Raw genomic sequence first — 15,324 nt, 5'->3', positions numbered from 1 at the left:
GCTGGTAATAACCTAGCTTGACCTGTTGCCAAGGTGAATATGAAGGCAGCCAGGAGTCATTTTTTATCCAAATTGCTAACTTTTTAACCTTAGGAATTATATCCTTTTTAATTAGCAAAATATTTTTTTATTGTATTTTATGGTCCACAAGCATTTTACTCCCAAGTCTAAATCACCAGACTGGCTTAGATTAAGTCTGGCCCAGAGTGTCTATATAAAGAGACAAGGAAATCACTAAGCAAAGTGGAGGCTGGCAAAAACTGGCATTTCATGCATGCACTAGGAGTGAGGCATCATAGCTTAGTCTTTGAGCACCATCTAGCCTTATCAAATACAACACCTCACTAGACCAGGGGCTCTATCCACAAATACCTGAGGCAGCTATAACTTCTTCTGCCACCTGGTGGCGTAACAAGATATAACATCCTGAGTTGAGACAGCTAGTCTCTTGGTGCTTTAAAGTGAAGCAAGACTCGAAAATCAGGATGGTTTTGTCACTGACCACGCCCTGACCATCTACCTGCCATGCCATCCTTACATTACTGCTGCTGCTGCATTCTCCTAATCAACCTCAAGTAACCGTGCCCTGAAGGAGGAAAGCTATTTTGGGTACTACTGATATGAAGCAATGCTTTTCTAGTTGTTAAGAACCTACCATGCCTAGAGCTATCCCTAGACCCTTACATGCACTTTGCACCAGCCTTTTTCCTGCCATGTCACTGTAGAAGTGCCATTTCCTCACCTTCTTACACCCCAACTTTCCATCTGTTGTTCTACAAACAGTAATCAAATTAACACTACCTCCTATCAAAGGATGGTCACTTGATTGCCCTGGGACTCTCCTCATCATTGTTGTGACTTCCCAGACTTTTCCTAGTTCACACTTCCCCATATGAGTTGTCTTTCCCTCTTAAAATTTAGCTCCTCCCATTTCAGAGAAATCTGGGAAGACTTGTAGGATTTAGTGTAGAGTGCAGCAATAAGAACCAGGAAAACAATGTATATTAAAATAGCAACCTTATAAAAATGATCAGTTCTGAAAAACTTAAGACCTCTGATCAACGTAATGACCAATCATAATTCCAGAGGACCAATGATAAAGAATGCCACCCATCTGCTAACAGAGAAGTGATAGATTAAATATGTGGAATGAGACATACATATTTGGATATGGCCATAGTTTTCCTTGACTATGCATGGTACTTAGAAGGGTTTTGCTTTTCTTCTGGGAAGAGAGGGAGAGAAAATTTAATGTTAATTTTAAAAAGAATATAAGCTCCTGGAAGGCAGGAATTATCTCTTTTGTATTTGCTTCCTCATCACTTAACTAGCACCTGTTATATAGTAGGCACTTAAATAATGTATTTGTTTTCAACTTTAACACCCCAAAAAAGGGCAGTTCCATACACAGATCAGAATACAAAAAGATTCTACATGAAACCATGGATCTCCATTTCAAACTCCTTGCTTTAAAAACCCCTATAATCAATTCACCTTACTTTAAAACTCCCCAGCTTGTCTATACTCGCTTCTGAACTTCATTCTGTTCTCTTCTGTCTGCTTCTTAAAAGGTTTTGATGGTCCTCTTTTTGGGATATTATTAAGGCTAGGGGGAGACTTGTAATAAACAAGCAAGCCAGAAGTATCCACAGAGTGATATCCACACAGTGATATCCACACAATGATATCATATTCTGCACCTGGGGTCCATTACCTCTCTGTCAGGTAACATGTTTCATCAAACGTCTTCTGAAGACCTGGCTAATCACTGCATTGATCAGAATCCTGAAGTTTTCTGAAGTTCTTTTTCTTTACAATGTTGCTTTCTTTGTATAAATTGTTCTCCTCATTCTCCTCCTCTTCCCTTTGCATCAATTTATTCTATTCAGGATTCTCAGAAGCTGTCCTTCATTTTTTTGTGGTATAATAATATTCCATTATATTCATATTCCATAATTTTTCAGCAATTTGCTTAATTGTATAAAAGTATAAAATTGTATATTAGATGCCCAACCCCTTTCTTGGATTCTAATTATTTTCTCATCCTTTATCCTACTTGTGTCTCCACCATCAGGATGTTTGTTTTGTTTGCAACTATTCCCTCCCTGGATTACCTTCCTTCTTAATCTCCCTCCTCCTCAATATCCTTGCTTGTTTCCCTGTTGAATATGGATTTCTATACCAAATAGTGTGTGCGTGTGTGTCTGCGTCTGTGTCTGTATCTGCGTCTGTGTGTGTGAGTTCAACCTTCATTCGTCCATTTCAGATAAATAAGGTTCATCTGATGCTCACACACCTCCATCCCTTCTTCTGTGTTTGTATACTATTCTCATGTGCCTCAGCTGTGAAAAATAAATAATTTATTTTATTTATTTATTTGTCTCTTGCTTCATTTCTTATATGTTTAATGTCATCTTTGTAGAAAATCGTTGCATTTGTTATAAAGTTAATCTCTCTTTGGGGGGAACCCAGAGACTTATAAGAATTTAGTATAATTTTAGGGGTTTCTTTGATTTACTCATTTTTCCAACTTTAGTTCCTTAATGAGAACTTTGTACCACAGCCAGGCTCCACTTTCTGCTGTACTTTTGGGTGAGGGAAAATTTTTTCCAAACCTTCACTTTTCTTTCTTAAGCCACCTACCCCACCATACCTCTCCTAGATACTCTCTACTCCTTCAGTTTTTCACGACATTGATCCTTGATTTTCCTTCTACCTGTCTACTCACTCCTCAATCTCCTTTGCTGGATCAATATCCATGACCTGCTCCCTGAGGGTGTGTCCGAGGTTCTCATCTCTTCTGTCCACACTGTCTTGCTAACCTCATCAGCTCTCATGGCTTCCATTATTATCGCTATGCAGATGAATCACAAACATAGGAATCAGAGGAATAACAATGATAGCTAGCATATATACAGCATTTACAATCTGCAGAGCACTTTACAAATATTGTCTCATTTTATCCTCACAACAACACTGGGAGGTAAGTGCTATTATTATCTCCATTTTATAGATGAAGATATTAAGGCAGAAGAGTGACTTACCCCAACTCACACAGCTATTAACACCTACGACTAGATTTGAACTCAGGTCTTCCTGATTCCAGATCCAGCACTCAGTCCACTGCACTACTTAATGCCTCCTCTTCATATCCAACCCTCATGTCTCCCCAGAATTTCAGTTTCATATTACCACCTGTCTGTTAGACATCTCCACCTGTGTGTCTCACATATTTCAAACTCGACATGTACATAACTCACTATATTTTTCTCTAAATGTTCCTTCTCTACTAATTTTCCTCATTTTGCTTAATGCCCCATAATCTTTCCAGTTATCCAGGTTCACAGCCCCAGAATCATCCTCTCTACTCTTCTTTCTTCCTTAACTCTTACAACCAACCACTTGCAAAATCTTGTCAATTTACCTCCACAATAGCTTGCATTCATCATGTTTTCTGCACTCACAAGCCCACCACCCCTGTTCAAGCCATTGTCACCTCTCACTTGGATTACTTAAATAGCTTTCTAGTGGTTTCCCTTCCTCTAGTGCCTTCCCTCTCTAATCCATCTTCCACATAACTACTGAAAAAAATCTTTCTATGACAAGTATGACTTTGTCATTTCCCCACTCAGAAGTTTTTAGTGCCTCTCTGTTGGATCTAAGAGGATAAATGAACTCCTGTATTTTGCATGTAAAATGACACCCTGGTTCTAGATTGTTTTTCCAGACACTCTTCACATTACTGCCCAAATGAGATCTGTGTTTCAGTCACACTGGCCTATTTATTGTTCTCCCAGATAGTCTTCCATCTCTCATATGCATAGCCTTGCCCAGGCATGGAACACTTTTCTTTCTTACTTTATGATCTCTTGAAATCCTTAGCTTCCTTGAAGGCTCAGCCCAGGTTCTGCCTCCAATGGGAGAGTCCTTTACTGATCCCCCTTTGAGTAAGCTTTGTATTTACTTGTCTGTGTATACATTGTGACTCCTTCCCCAAAGTGCCTTGCATATGGCAGCCATTTAATAAATGCTTATTGAGTATCAGTTAGAGATCCTTTAGTCTGATGCCTGATGTTGAATTATAGTGGAGGGTAACCAGTGAGGAAAAATGACTTGTCCAAGGTCACAGTGGTGGGTAGAGTCCATCCAAGAACACAAGCCCTGGGCTCCTAGCTTCTATTCTGGCATTTTTTCCCATTATATCAACCTTCCTCTATCCTTGTGTTTTGGGAAAAAAAGAGACCCAAAGACCGTCTCTAGTATGTTTGCAGGGTAATGATGATGGTGGTAGAGAATATCTGTGGATTTCGTATGGACAAAGGAAACATTGTCTCAAACAGGTCCTATTTGAATGCAACCCAGATTCAAAGGAAACCCAGCCTTTTCCGTGGCTACCTCTCCATGCATGAAATCACTATTACACAGGATTTTCCCAGGAAGAGAATTTAGGAGATGGAGTGAAAACATCTGCTGAATCAAAGAGAAGAATTTTATCCAAAGACAATATTGATCCATTCCCAAATGTACATCAATGTCTATTTTTACAACCTAGAATCATGGTGCCCTAGAACTGGAAAGCACCCCAGAGATCATCTAGTCTAATCTGAGTTAGATTTCCCTCTAAAGTCCACAACAAGAGTTGACTGGTCATCCAGCCTCCACTTGAATACTTCTAGTGATGGGAAACTCACTACTTTTTCAACACTTCAATAGTTCTGGAATCTTGTAGATTTAGGTACATCATTATTATTTTAACCTATTTATATATTCTGTATTAATTTTATATATAAATATAATTAATAATTAAAATGTAATAAATATTTTCTAATATTAAATTGTATATATACTCATATATTGCATAATTATATATTACATATCTTATTTATACATTTAGGTACATTATTATTCTCCCTAATGGCACAGATTCCACCCCATGTAGTCCTTTCCATCCTCTGTAGTTGTTGGCCATACCCTCATGTAAATACTCCAAAAGATGTCCACCCAACATACTTCCTCTAGATCTCTCTGTAGAGTATATAAGCTTCACATCTTTTATCTTTCACTGTCATCATGTGACCAGCACACTTCATCTGCCAATTATACATTTCTAAGAATATTTTTTTACCACTTAGCCTTAATAGTTCTTTGTTGGTAGTCTACTCTAGGCCACCCTTCTACACCATGCATCTCTCTACTGTTGCCCTTTGAACAACTAACAACTTTAACTGTGGTGTTACTTGCTTGGCAGCCATATGGGATCACCTGAAGAACACTGGCATTAAAAAGATGGGTGTGTTTCAGAGAGAAGCAGTGAAGAATCCAAATGGAAAAAAGGATTTTTTATAGATGGGAAGGTTTGGGATGCCATTATTCTAATTGTATCAACCTTCTAAAACATTACAGAACCCCCAAGTAAGTTTTATAGTCCTTTTAAAAAAAGAGGGAATTAATTGTGGCTATCTATACAGGAAAAAACAAATACTATTGTATTGCTTATAATATGAAATGGTACTCATGGAATTGGTCTATCAGCTCATGTCTCTTGGGAAAGACTCTGTGGATGTACAGTGAACTGGGCCCACAATTAAACTTAATAGGAGGAAAAGAGAGAGATATCTTACCCTTGAGAATGTGAACAGTACTTTTTAATGCAAATCAAGTGAATTAACATTTGTAAACTTTGCAAACCTTAAAATGCTATTTAAGTGCTAGCTATTATTCTCACTGTCTCATTTCACTAAAATGATTATTAAAAGAAAATGTCTTTGCAAATTTTATCTATAAGCAAATATTTTCCCTGAGGAGTGAGATACCTCCTTTTTTAGCAAGTTAAACTTTTAACTTTTAACAAGTTAAGGATTTCTGGCTGTAATATATCCTCTCTCCAAGTTTCCCTATGATTCCTGGTAAATACAGGAAGAGTTCCCTAATCCAACATATCCAAGCATCCATAACTTGTACTTAATCATCTATGTACCAGTCAACTTCTCCCATGATTTATATACCACTTTTGGGAAATGGAAAGAAGGATGAATTGAGGCAAGCAACTTGGTTCATTGGAAAAAACAACAACAACATTGAATTGGAAGTTAGGAAAAGGGTTCACACACTCAACCACACTCCACTTATAAGTAGTGTGACCTTTCAGATCCTCCACGAAATGACTGATCTCTGGGAACTCCTGGAAGATCACATCAACTCTGAAACCCACACCTTCTCAGCACCTCCTGCCTCAGGGGCTCCTCTCATCTCACCCTCTGACTAGAGAGGACAGAGGGCGGACATTGGAGAGCTCCTCTCACATACTCCATTTAAGGAAGATGCCCAGGATGGCCAAGTCATTGGTTCCTTTCTGCAGAACTCCATCATGCCTCACCCCCAACCGCAGATTGGATTTCAGCTTCTTTTTTATGTGGTGCTTTCCCCTATTAGAATGGCAAATCCTTGAAGGCAAGAACCATTCTTTGCCATTCTTTGTATCCCTAGTATTTAACATGGTAGGCACTTAATTCATGTTTAATTGACCAAATGACCTGTGTCAAATTACTTACTATTTCTGGACTTTAATTTTCTAATATGGAAAATTCAGGCAATGAACTTGGAGTAAATTCATTTTTTTTAAACTAGACTGTAATCTAGACTCTTCCATTATGCCCCAGAATACTCCATATACTAGAAGGTCACTTTAGCCCTGGAATTCACACCTCAGAAGTGTCTTCTGCCCTTGCTGCCCTTTCTTCTGTTTGGATGGCTCTTCCAAGGACTTCCATTTAAGAAGGACACTCAGGCTAACCATTTCTTCATTTTTCACCAGGTTGCAATCTCCCATTAGACCCACAGGCCAGTATTCCTTTTATATATTCTCTAATTAGAATGTAAGGACCTTGAAGGTTAGACTGTTTCTTTTTGTATTCCCAATGCTTAGCATAGTGCCTACCCCACAACAAGCACTTAATAAAAGCTTGTTGATTTGCCTTATCTAAGTGAGCTCTAAGATTCTATAACTATATATTTTTTCAATAAATAGGGGCTTATATACTGGTGACCATGTATATAGTATATAGTTGGAAGGACACTGGATTTACAATCAGAGAGTTTAAACTTTGAGTTCTAGCTTTAACACTTATGATCCTAGGCAATTCATTTTATAACTCTGGGCCTCAGTTTCCACACCTGCAAAATAGAGAAACAAATATTTGTACTAACTTACATGGCCTTGTGTAGAAAGAATTATGTAAACCTTAGAGTGCCTTCTAAATAAGAACTATTCTTTTGATTCTCACTGAGCACCATTAGTTTCAGATGTTTATAATCTGATACTTAAAAACTAGGCTTCCCAAACACACCAGTATTCTGGGAGGTACAGGAGTAATGGAGGGAAAACCAAATGTGATGTACCAGGGATAAAAATCATCTGTCAAAATGCAAAGCAGCCAAGAAGTGTAGCCAAAATGAAGCTTTTTTTAACCTGTGGTGGGAGAACAAGGAGCCACCTTATACTGCAGCCAACAGAAGCACTTTGACTAGTTTTGTGAGCAAGAGAAGAACCAGCTTCCGTAGCTCATTTTTATAAAGCCCAGGACGATTCAGCTGCACCATTTGCTCCTAACTGTTCCTGAGTCTCCTGACACTTCTTGGAGAGAAATGGCCCATAATGGACTTGGGATCTTCATCCTCATCATTATTTTACTCCTTGATCAAAGTCAGCCTGCCAAATTAAAAGCCAGAAAACACAGCAAACGTAGAGTGAAAGGTAACCATCTTCCTTCATATGTTAAGAGGTTTGTGAAATAAAAGTGTTGGGAGGAAGCATAGAATATAAATGTACAATGCTGACATTCTCTTCTAAGGTCTCTTCCAGTTCTAATGTTCTATGTTCTGAGGCCCCTTCCAACTCTGATATTTGTAGCCTTGTCTTTTTTTAAAGAAATATTTCAAAAAATAAGAATAATAATAAAAGAAATATTTAAGGGGAAAAAATTTATCAAAGATTGAAGTCAAGGAAAAGGATCAAAATTCTTCTTTATTCCTTTCTGTAATTCTACAACCTTTAGGGAATTGCTAGGTAAAGGTGATTCTGATGTTTCCTTGTCAATTTTCCTTTATTAGTAACTGACCAGAATTGAACATTGTATGAATAATCAAAACAGAAATAAGAATAGAATTGGTATCCACATGTGAACTTGTATCAAGAAGTCAAGTCATTTATGTTTTTCTTTTCGATGATTATAGAGATCCATTTTCCAATTCCCTATCTTTGCAAATGCTAGTTTGGGTTGGAGTGCTTGTAAGTTAAGTTTTTTCTAGGCAATTTCATATTTGCTAGTGCATTTTCCCAAGGTCCAATTCCAACCCTTCCCAGTCAGAGAATACAAAGAAGGAGGCTGGAGGAAAAGGGAAGGGAAAGAAAAGAATGAATGCAGAGAGAAATGGATGATGTGGCAAGTTTATATAACCACCATTTTGTCCATCTTAAAGGACCTTTGCAAAATGGTGACTGTTGCTAATGTCTGAGACCAGACAATGAGGAAGAATAGCAGTATCTTTGTATATATGTGTATTTGTTAGTCTCTATGTGTGACCAAGGCAAATATTGTTTTGGCCCCTAACTTATTGTGAGTACATCTCAAGGTTCAGTCTCCACCCCCAAAATGATTTTTTTTTGCATCCTTTCAACATTAGACTGAAGAAACCAAGACACCCAAGTGGGATTTCTTTGGGACAGGAACCATAATCATCTAGTACAGGAAAAGTTTTGTGGGAAGGTTAAGAGGTAAAAATGCTATCCCTAAGACTCAGCTCTGGGAAACAGATCTAAGTAGATACTTTATATACTGTACAAATCCATAGAATATCAGAGTTAGATGGATCTTTGGAACATACAACACAACATGTAAAAAGAGACTCCCTAGAGTGGAAAGAGAATTTCAGTGGGAGAAAGAATGCCCTGCCCTGGTTCTGCCATTTCTTAGCTGTGTGACCTTAAGCAAACTGCTTCCAGGTTCTTCACCTGTAAAATGAAGTTTGGAACAAAGCAGCTCGAAGGTCGCTTCCAGCTCTGACAGTCTATAAGAGTATATCAGAATTGGAAGGATAACTAATGAAGTTGGAAGGAACCTTGGATTAGGTAACACAGACTGTTATATATGAACAGGAACTTGGAACAAGAACATGGAATATCAGAAGTGGAAAGGACTTTTTAGAGCATTTAGTCTAATTGTATCATTTTGCAAATGGAGCATCTAAAGCCTGAAGAGATTAAGAAGATTGTCCATAGTACCCGCTAAATTTCATGCCAGATCTTAGAGTTGTTCCTGAGTTGGCTGATACCCTGCTCAGTGTTCTTTGCATTATACTAAGCTGTTTCTGTTGGTTCAAATCCCTGATAGTTCTGATGTATTGGGAAGAGCAGTACATTGGGAGCGAGGAAATCTAGATTCCAGTTTCAGCTGTACCCTTTATGAGCTCTGTAACACTGGATTTCATCTCTCTGGGTCTCAGTTTCCTCATCTCTAAAATGAGGATAAAAATATTAGTTCCCATTTCTCTAGCATTTTGTAGTTTGCAAAGTACTTTCCTCATAGCACCACTGTGAGTACTAGGATTATTATTCTGATAGATTCAGATAGGGAAAGTGACTTACCCAGGGTGAGTTAGGATATTCAAATCTAGCAGTCCTGATTCCAAGTCCATGGATTTTTTTTCTTACAACAAAGAGTGCTATGACAAGAGTAAATAGTACTCATGAGCCTTACTGAGAAGTCTAAGGAACAGATATTGGGGAAAAGAAAGGACAGTTCTATTATTGGCACATTGGATAGAGCACTGGACCTGGAGTCAGGAAGACCTGAGTTCAAATCCAGCCTCAGATACTTACTAGCTGTGTGACCCTAGACAAGTCACTTAATCCTGTTTGCCTCAATTTTCTCATCTGTAAATGGGCTGAAGAAAGGGCATGGCAAACCACTCCAGTACTTTTGACAAGAATTTTCCCCCCCAAAAAAGGGAGGTCATGAAGAGTCAGAGAAGACTGAAATGACTGGACAACAACAACAAAAATTACTGGATTAGATCTGCAATCTTTTTGCTACTCTTAAACAACACAGTTAAGAAATACATATTTTGTATATCTAAATCATAATTCTAGAAGGAACCCTAGAGATTATCTAATCTAACACCCTCATTTTATATACAGTAAAACTCGAGCACAGAGAAGATAAAAAGCTTGTTCATAGTCATACTGTGGTAGTCCTGGGATTTCAAACTCAAGTCCTTTGATTCTACATCCAGAAGTCTTTCCGCTATGCCACATGACCTCCTAATTGGCTGCGTTCTCTAATATTTACAGCATTGTGCAGAACTTCATAATCTGGCCTCGGTTTTATAAACCAAAAGTACTCATACCTTACTCAATAAACTTCAGTGACTCCTTGTTCCCTGTAGAATCAAAAATAAGCTCCTTTGTTTAATTTTTAAAGCCCTCACAACCTAACTCCAACTTATCTCTCCATGCCAATTGGACATTGTCCCTCCCCCCATACAGTGGGGTGCAGCCTAACTGATATTCTCTCTGTTCCTTACACATGGCAGTCTATGTCTTTGTACTAGACCCCCCCATGCCTAGAAAGCCCTCCTTCCTCCTCTGCTTCAGGGACTTCTTCTCTTGCTTCAAGATGCACCTCTAGCACCACCTTCTACATGAAGCTTTTGCCAGTCCCCTCAACCACTAGAGTCTTCCCTTTCTTATATTAAACTACTTTGTTTTTATTTTTTATTTATACTATGCATGCCTATATATCTACATAAATTATATGTTTATATCTAAATATGTGCTATAATTTGATACATAAAAATACAACGAATATTTTGTAGATATACATGCATGTATATCTGCACACATATATACATCCTTGTTGTCTCCCCTGTTATGATGTAAGTTCTTAGCCAGTGGAGATTGCTTCATTTGTTGTATTTTTATCCACAGTGCCAGGTACAAAAGGGGACAGCTAGATGGTAGAGTGGATGAAGTGCTGGACTTGAAGTAAAAAAAAAATCTGGCTTCAGATACAGCTGTGTTACCTTAGGCAAGTCACTTATCCTCTGACTCAGTTTCTTCCTCTGTAAAATAGGAGGTAATTTCACTTACCTTCCAGGGCTGTTATAAGGAAAAAGTAAGATTATATTTGTAAAGCACTTTGCAAACCTTAAAACTCTAAATAAATGCTAGCTATTAAATACTTGCCAGGTAAATGACAGTAATACTTACACCGCCTATTTCAAAGTATTGTTGTGATGAAAGCAACTCCTAAAGCTTAAATCACCACAGAAATATGAATAAATAGTAACATTATTATAGGTCACGCTTATGGCTCAGATGTAGACCAGTCCCAACTGGGATTATCCTTCAGAATGGAGCCTTATTTAAACTTTATTATGTTCCTCAGTATACAGCATAATGTTCCAAACACAGTAAGTATTTAGTAATTACTTTAATATATTTAGCACTATTCTAAAACCTGCTACAGATCATGAGTAATCCATTCAATAAAGGATGTTGTACCCTGACACCAATAAGAAAAAACAATAATAGATCTGAGCTCAATAGAGTTTTAACAGGCAGCCTGGTGTGGTGCCAAAAGCACAGGATTTAATCAGAGAACTTGTTTTGTATTCCAGTTCTGCTGTTTACTAGCTATGTAACCTTAGACAAATAATTTCCCTTTTCTACACCTAATTTCTTCCTCTATAGAAAGTAAAGGTTGGATTTAATAATCTCTATGATCATTTCCAGCGTTAAATGATATAATCTAAGCATTACAAAGCACTCTCCATACATTATCCCTATTTACTCTTCACAACCACCCCGTTAGGTAAATAATGAAAAAATTATTTCTTTTTTACAAAGAAGGAAACTAAGGATGATGGAGGAGAAAGTAACACAACACCCCTTTGAAGTAGATAATTTTATTCCCATTTGAAAGAGGAGTAAACTGAGACTCAGTGAGGAAAAGAGACTACCCAAGATCACAGAGCATTGTCCTGTGTAAGTCCTTCAAAGAATCTTTCTAATGAGCATTTGCTTATGGGTCATATGACTCAAGATATTTTCCTTTGTGACTGCCTGTTGGCATCTTTGTTCAGCAAAACTGCTTTTCAATATTCTTGCCTTGTTGTCTTGTGTCTTTCTCATGTGCGCCAAAGAAAAGGATGGTGACCTAAAAACACAGGTGGAGAAGCTTTGGAGAGAAGTAAATGCCTTGAAGGAAATGCAAGCCCTGCAGTCAGGTAAGAATATATGTCATGGACGCTTTGTTGCTGAAAAGTACAAGATGACATTGAAGGTCTGGGATCACAGGATCACAGAATGTCAGGGCTAGAAAGGACCTTAGGAGTCAGTAAGTCCCACTGCCTTCATTTTACAGAATTGTCTTCTTGTTTTTTAAATCTATACCCCCAGCACATAGTAGGCACTTCATAAATGTTTATCAACTTAAGTGACTGATCACAGAGGACAAAACTGTAGTAAAAGATAAGAAATGACTTGCTGTAGGTCACATAGATACTAAGTAGTGGAACTTGAATTCAAACTCAGATCTTCTGATTTCAAATCTAATGATTTTTCCAATGTACCACAATGAGTGAAGTCTCCAAAAGCTGAATTGCTATAAAATTGCTATAAAAATCCTCATCACCCAACACCAAGAAGAAATGAAACTTCAAAAACAAATAAAATTGGTGCACACATAGGGAGGGAATGGACTAAGCATTTATTTAGCATCTGCTATGTGCTAGGCACTCATTAGACCAAGTACTTTACTCATCTGATCCTCACAACAATCCCATGAGATAGGAACTATTATTACACCCATTTTACAGTTGAGGAAACTGATGTTCAATGACATGCACAGGGTCACACAACTGGTAAATGTCTGAGGTCAGATTTAAACTCACATCATCTTGAGTCTAGGTCTAGTACTCCACCAACCGTCTTTGCTTGGGTCACCACATTGCACTCTGTGTTTTACAAATTGTAGCCTTATCAAGTAAGAAATGAAAGAATTATTATTACCATTTTCTAGATGAGGAAAATGAGGCTTAGTGAGGAAACCACATATGGTGACTGAGTGTCAGATGTGAGATTCAAACCCACATCTTATGTCTCCAAATGCCTTGCTCTTTCCGTTGCTCCTGTCCAAAGATTACTGGTCATAGACAAGCCTGAGTTTCTTTGATATTTCACTGTAGGTATTTACCTACAAATTAAGAGCTTGATTTAAATTACAATCAGTTTTTCCTTCAGCCCCATGACCCCCAAATAACTCACTGTTATTCTTTAGTATATGAGACCCCTTCCATCTGCTTAGTTTATTATCACATCCATTATCCCACTGGAGTTTCAAGCTAGATGCATGAATAAGGTAGAGCAGGTATCATCAGTCCTATTTGCCAGATGAGAAAAATGAGGACTGGAAAAGGAATAATTACTAGAACTGAAATCTAGGTAAGCATCATGTCCATTATACTAGGTGACTCCCTGATGGTATGCTGATTGATTTTTTTTTTTTAAGAAATAGGTATAAAATCCAAAATAATGAAATAAGGTAACAGTATAAAATATTTATTAATCTACCATGCATATGGTGATATGGGAGTTATCCTGGACTCTTAAGGACTATTACCGTAAAGCACAAACTCTGACAGGTCTTATCAAGATGTAAAGGCTTTGAGGATGAGTCTGGTACCTTACACTGTGTTTTTCATCCAAGAAATGAATGAATGAGAAGCATTTAATAAATGCTTCCTGTACCTAAGGCACTGTGTGAAATACTGAGGATATAAATACTTTCCTTAAAGAGCTTTTTTTTTCTAATAGAACAGAGATTCTTCACTTGGGGTCCATGAACTTATCTTAAAATATATTTTGATAATTATATTCGACATAACTGGTTTCCTGTTGAAATTTTATTTTATGCATTTAAAATCATTATTCTCTTCACAGTCTGTCTGCGAGGTGTGAAAGTAGACAAAAAATGTTACCTGGCATCTGATATCTCCAAGTATTTCCATGAGGCCAATGAGGACTGCATTTCCAAAGGTGGGACCCTGGTCGTTCCCAGAAACAGTGATGAAACCAATGCCCTGCGAGAATATGGGAAAAAGAGTCTGCCAGGCATTAATGATTTTTGGTTGGGGATTAATGACCTGGTCAATGAAGGCAAATTTGTTGATGTCAATGGTGTTGCCATTACCTTCCTCAACTGGGATCGTGCAGAGCCCAATGGCGGGAAGAGGGAAAACTGTGCCCTGTTCTCCCAGGCAACTCAAGGAAAGTGGAGTGATGAGTCCTGTCGGAGCAGCAAGAAATACATATGTGAATTCACCATTCCCTAGAAGGTTCCTCTTGAACACAAAGCTTCCAGGCAGAATGTGATATTGACCCTTCCCATTGATAGATGCTGCTCATCCGTAAGATTCAGAAAGGTGTGAATGGAAACCCAGACAGCCGTGTGTGATTAGAACAATATAGTTGGTCTGTCCAATTGACCACATGTCATCTGCATGACTGTGTGACCTTGGAAATGTCTATATTGCAATATGCACATTATTAAAAATCTTCCCATTGGGACTCACCTTGTCAAATATTTCAGTCACTGGTAGCACTGAAAAAAATGAGTTTGAAGTAAAAACTATTATAATTATCATTATTTAATGAAAGAATAATTGACTTTAAGATTGTTGAAATCTGCCAGTCTCCCACAGAGTTCAATCAAACTTCTTGAGCAATGCCATGGCAATTTGTGAGATAAAATTTCTAATCATTTAGGAGTGAAGAGAATTTGAGAAACCAAACATTTTCAGCAGCTTGGGAGAGCTGTCTTGAAATTATCCATTCTGATAAAATCATGAAAAGAGGAATGGCTTTGGAGTTGGTAGCCCTGAATTTGAATTCTAGCTTTAGTACTTATGTGCTTTTTGGCCTTGTCCAAGTCACTTTAGCCTCATTAGACTCAGTTCTCTCACTAGTAAAATGGGGATATAAAGCTTGTACCATCTGCCTCATAAGGTGAGGGAAGTGCTTTTGTCACCTTAGATCAGTCTAAAAAAATAAAGCATTGTTAGCTTACTAGCACTTGTCAGCCTTCACTGTCTAGCCAGTCTTGAAATTAAAATCCATCTGTCTTTTTCATTGAGAAAATTTAAGCTGAAAAATACAATCTAGTGAAGTCCAACCCCTTCATTTTATAGAAGAATCTGAGATTCAGGGAAGGGAATTGACTTGCCCAGCATCATACAGGCAGCAGTTAGTGTTAGAATGTAGATTTG

General features: G+C 37.8%; 1 protein-coding gene across 1 annotated transcript; it reads left to right on the top strand.

The window, feature by feature from the left end:
- Window positions 1–7,623: 7,623 nt before the first annotated feature.
- Window positions 7,624–14,863, top strand: CLEC3A (C-type lectin domain family 3 member A). The gene is made up of 3 exons (XM_072645958.1): window positions 7,624–7,753; window positions 12,202–12,285; window positions 14,000–14,863. The coding sequence occupies exons 1-3, from the start codon at window positions 7,645–7,647 to the stop codon at window positions 14,389–14,391; spliced, it is 585 nt and encodes a 194-aa protein (XP_072502059.1). The 5' UTR covers window positions 7,624–7,644; the 3' UTR covers window positions 14,392–14,863.
- The last annotated feature ends 461 nt before the right edge of the window (window positions 14,864–15,324 follow it).

The sequence above is a fragment of the Notamacropus eugenii genome, chromosome 1, assembly GCF_028372415.1.
Source record: "Notamacropus eugenii isolate mMacEug1 chromosome 1, mMacEug1.pri_v2, whole genome shotgun sequence".
NCBI lineage: Eukaryota > Metazoa > Chordata > Mammalia > Diprotodontia > Macropodidae > Notamacropus > Notamacropus eugenii.
Note: the sequence above shows the minus strand (reverse complement) of the source record. Positions and strands in the feature narration are given on the sequence as shown.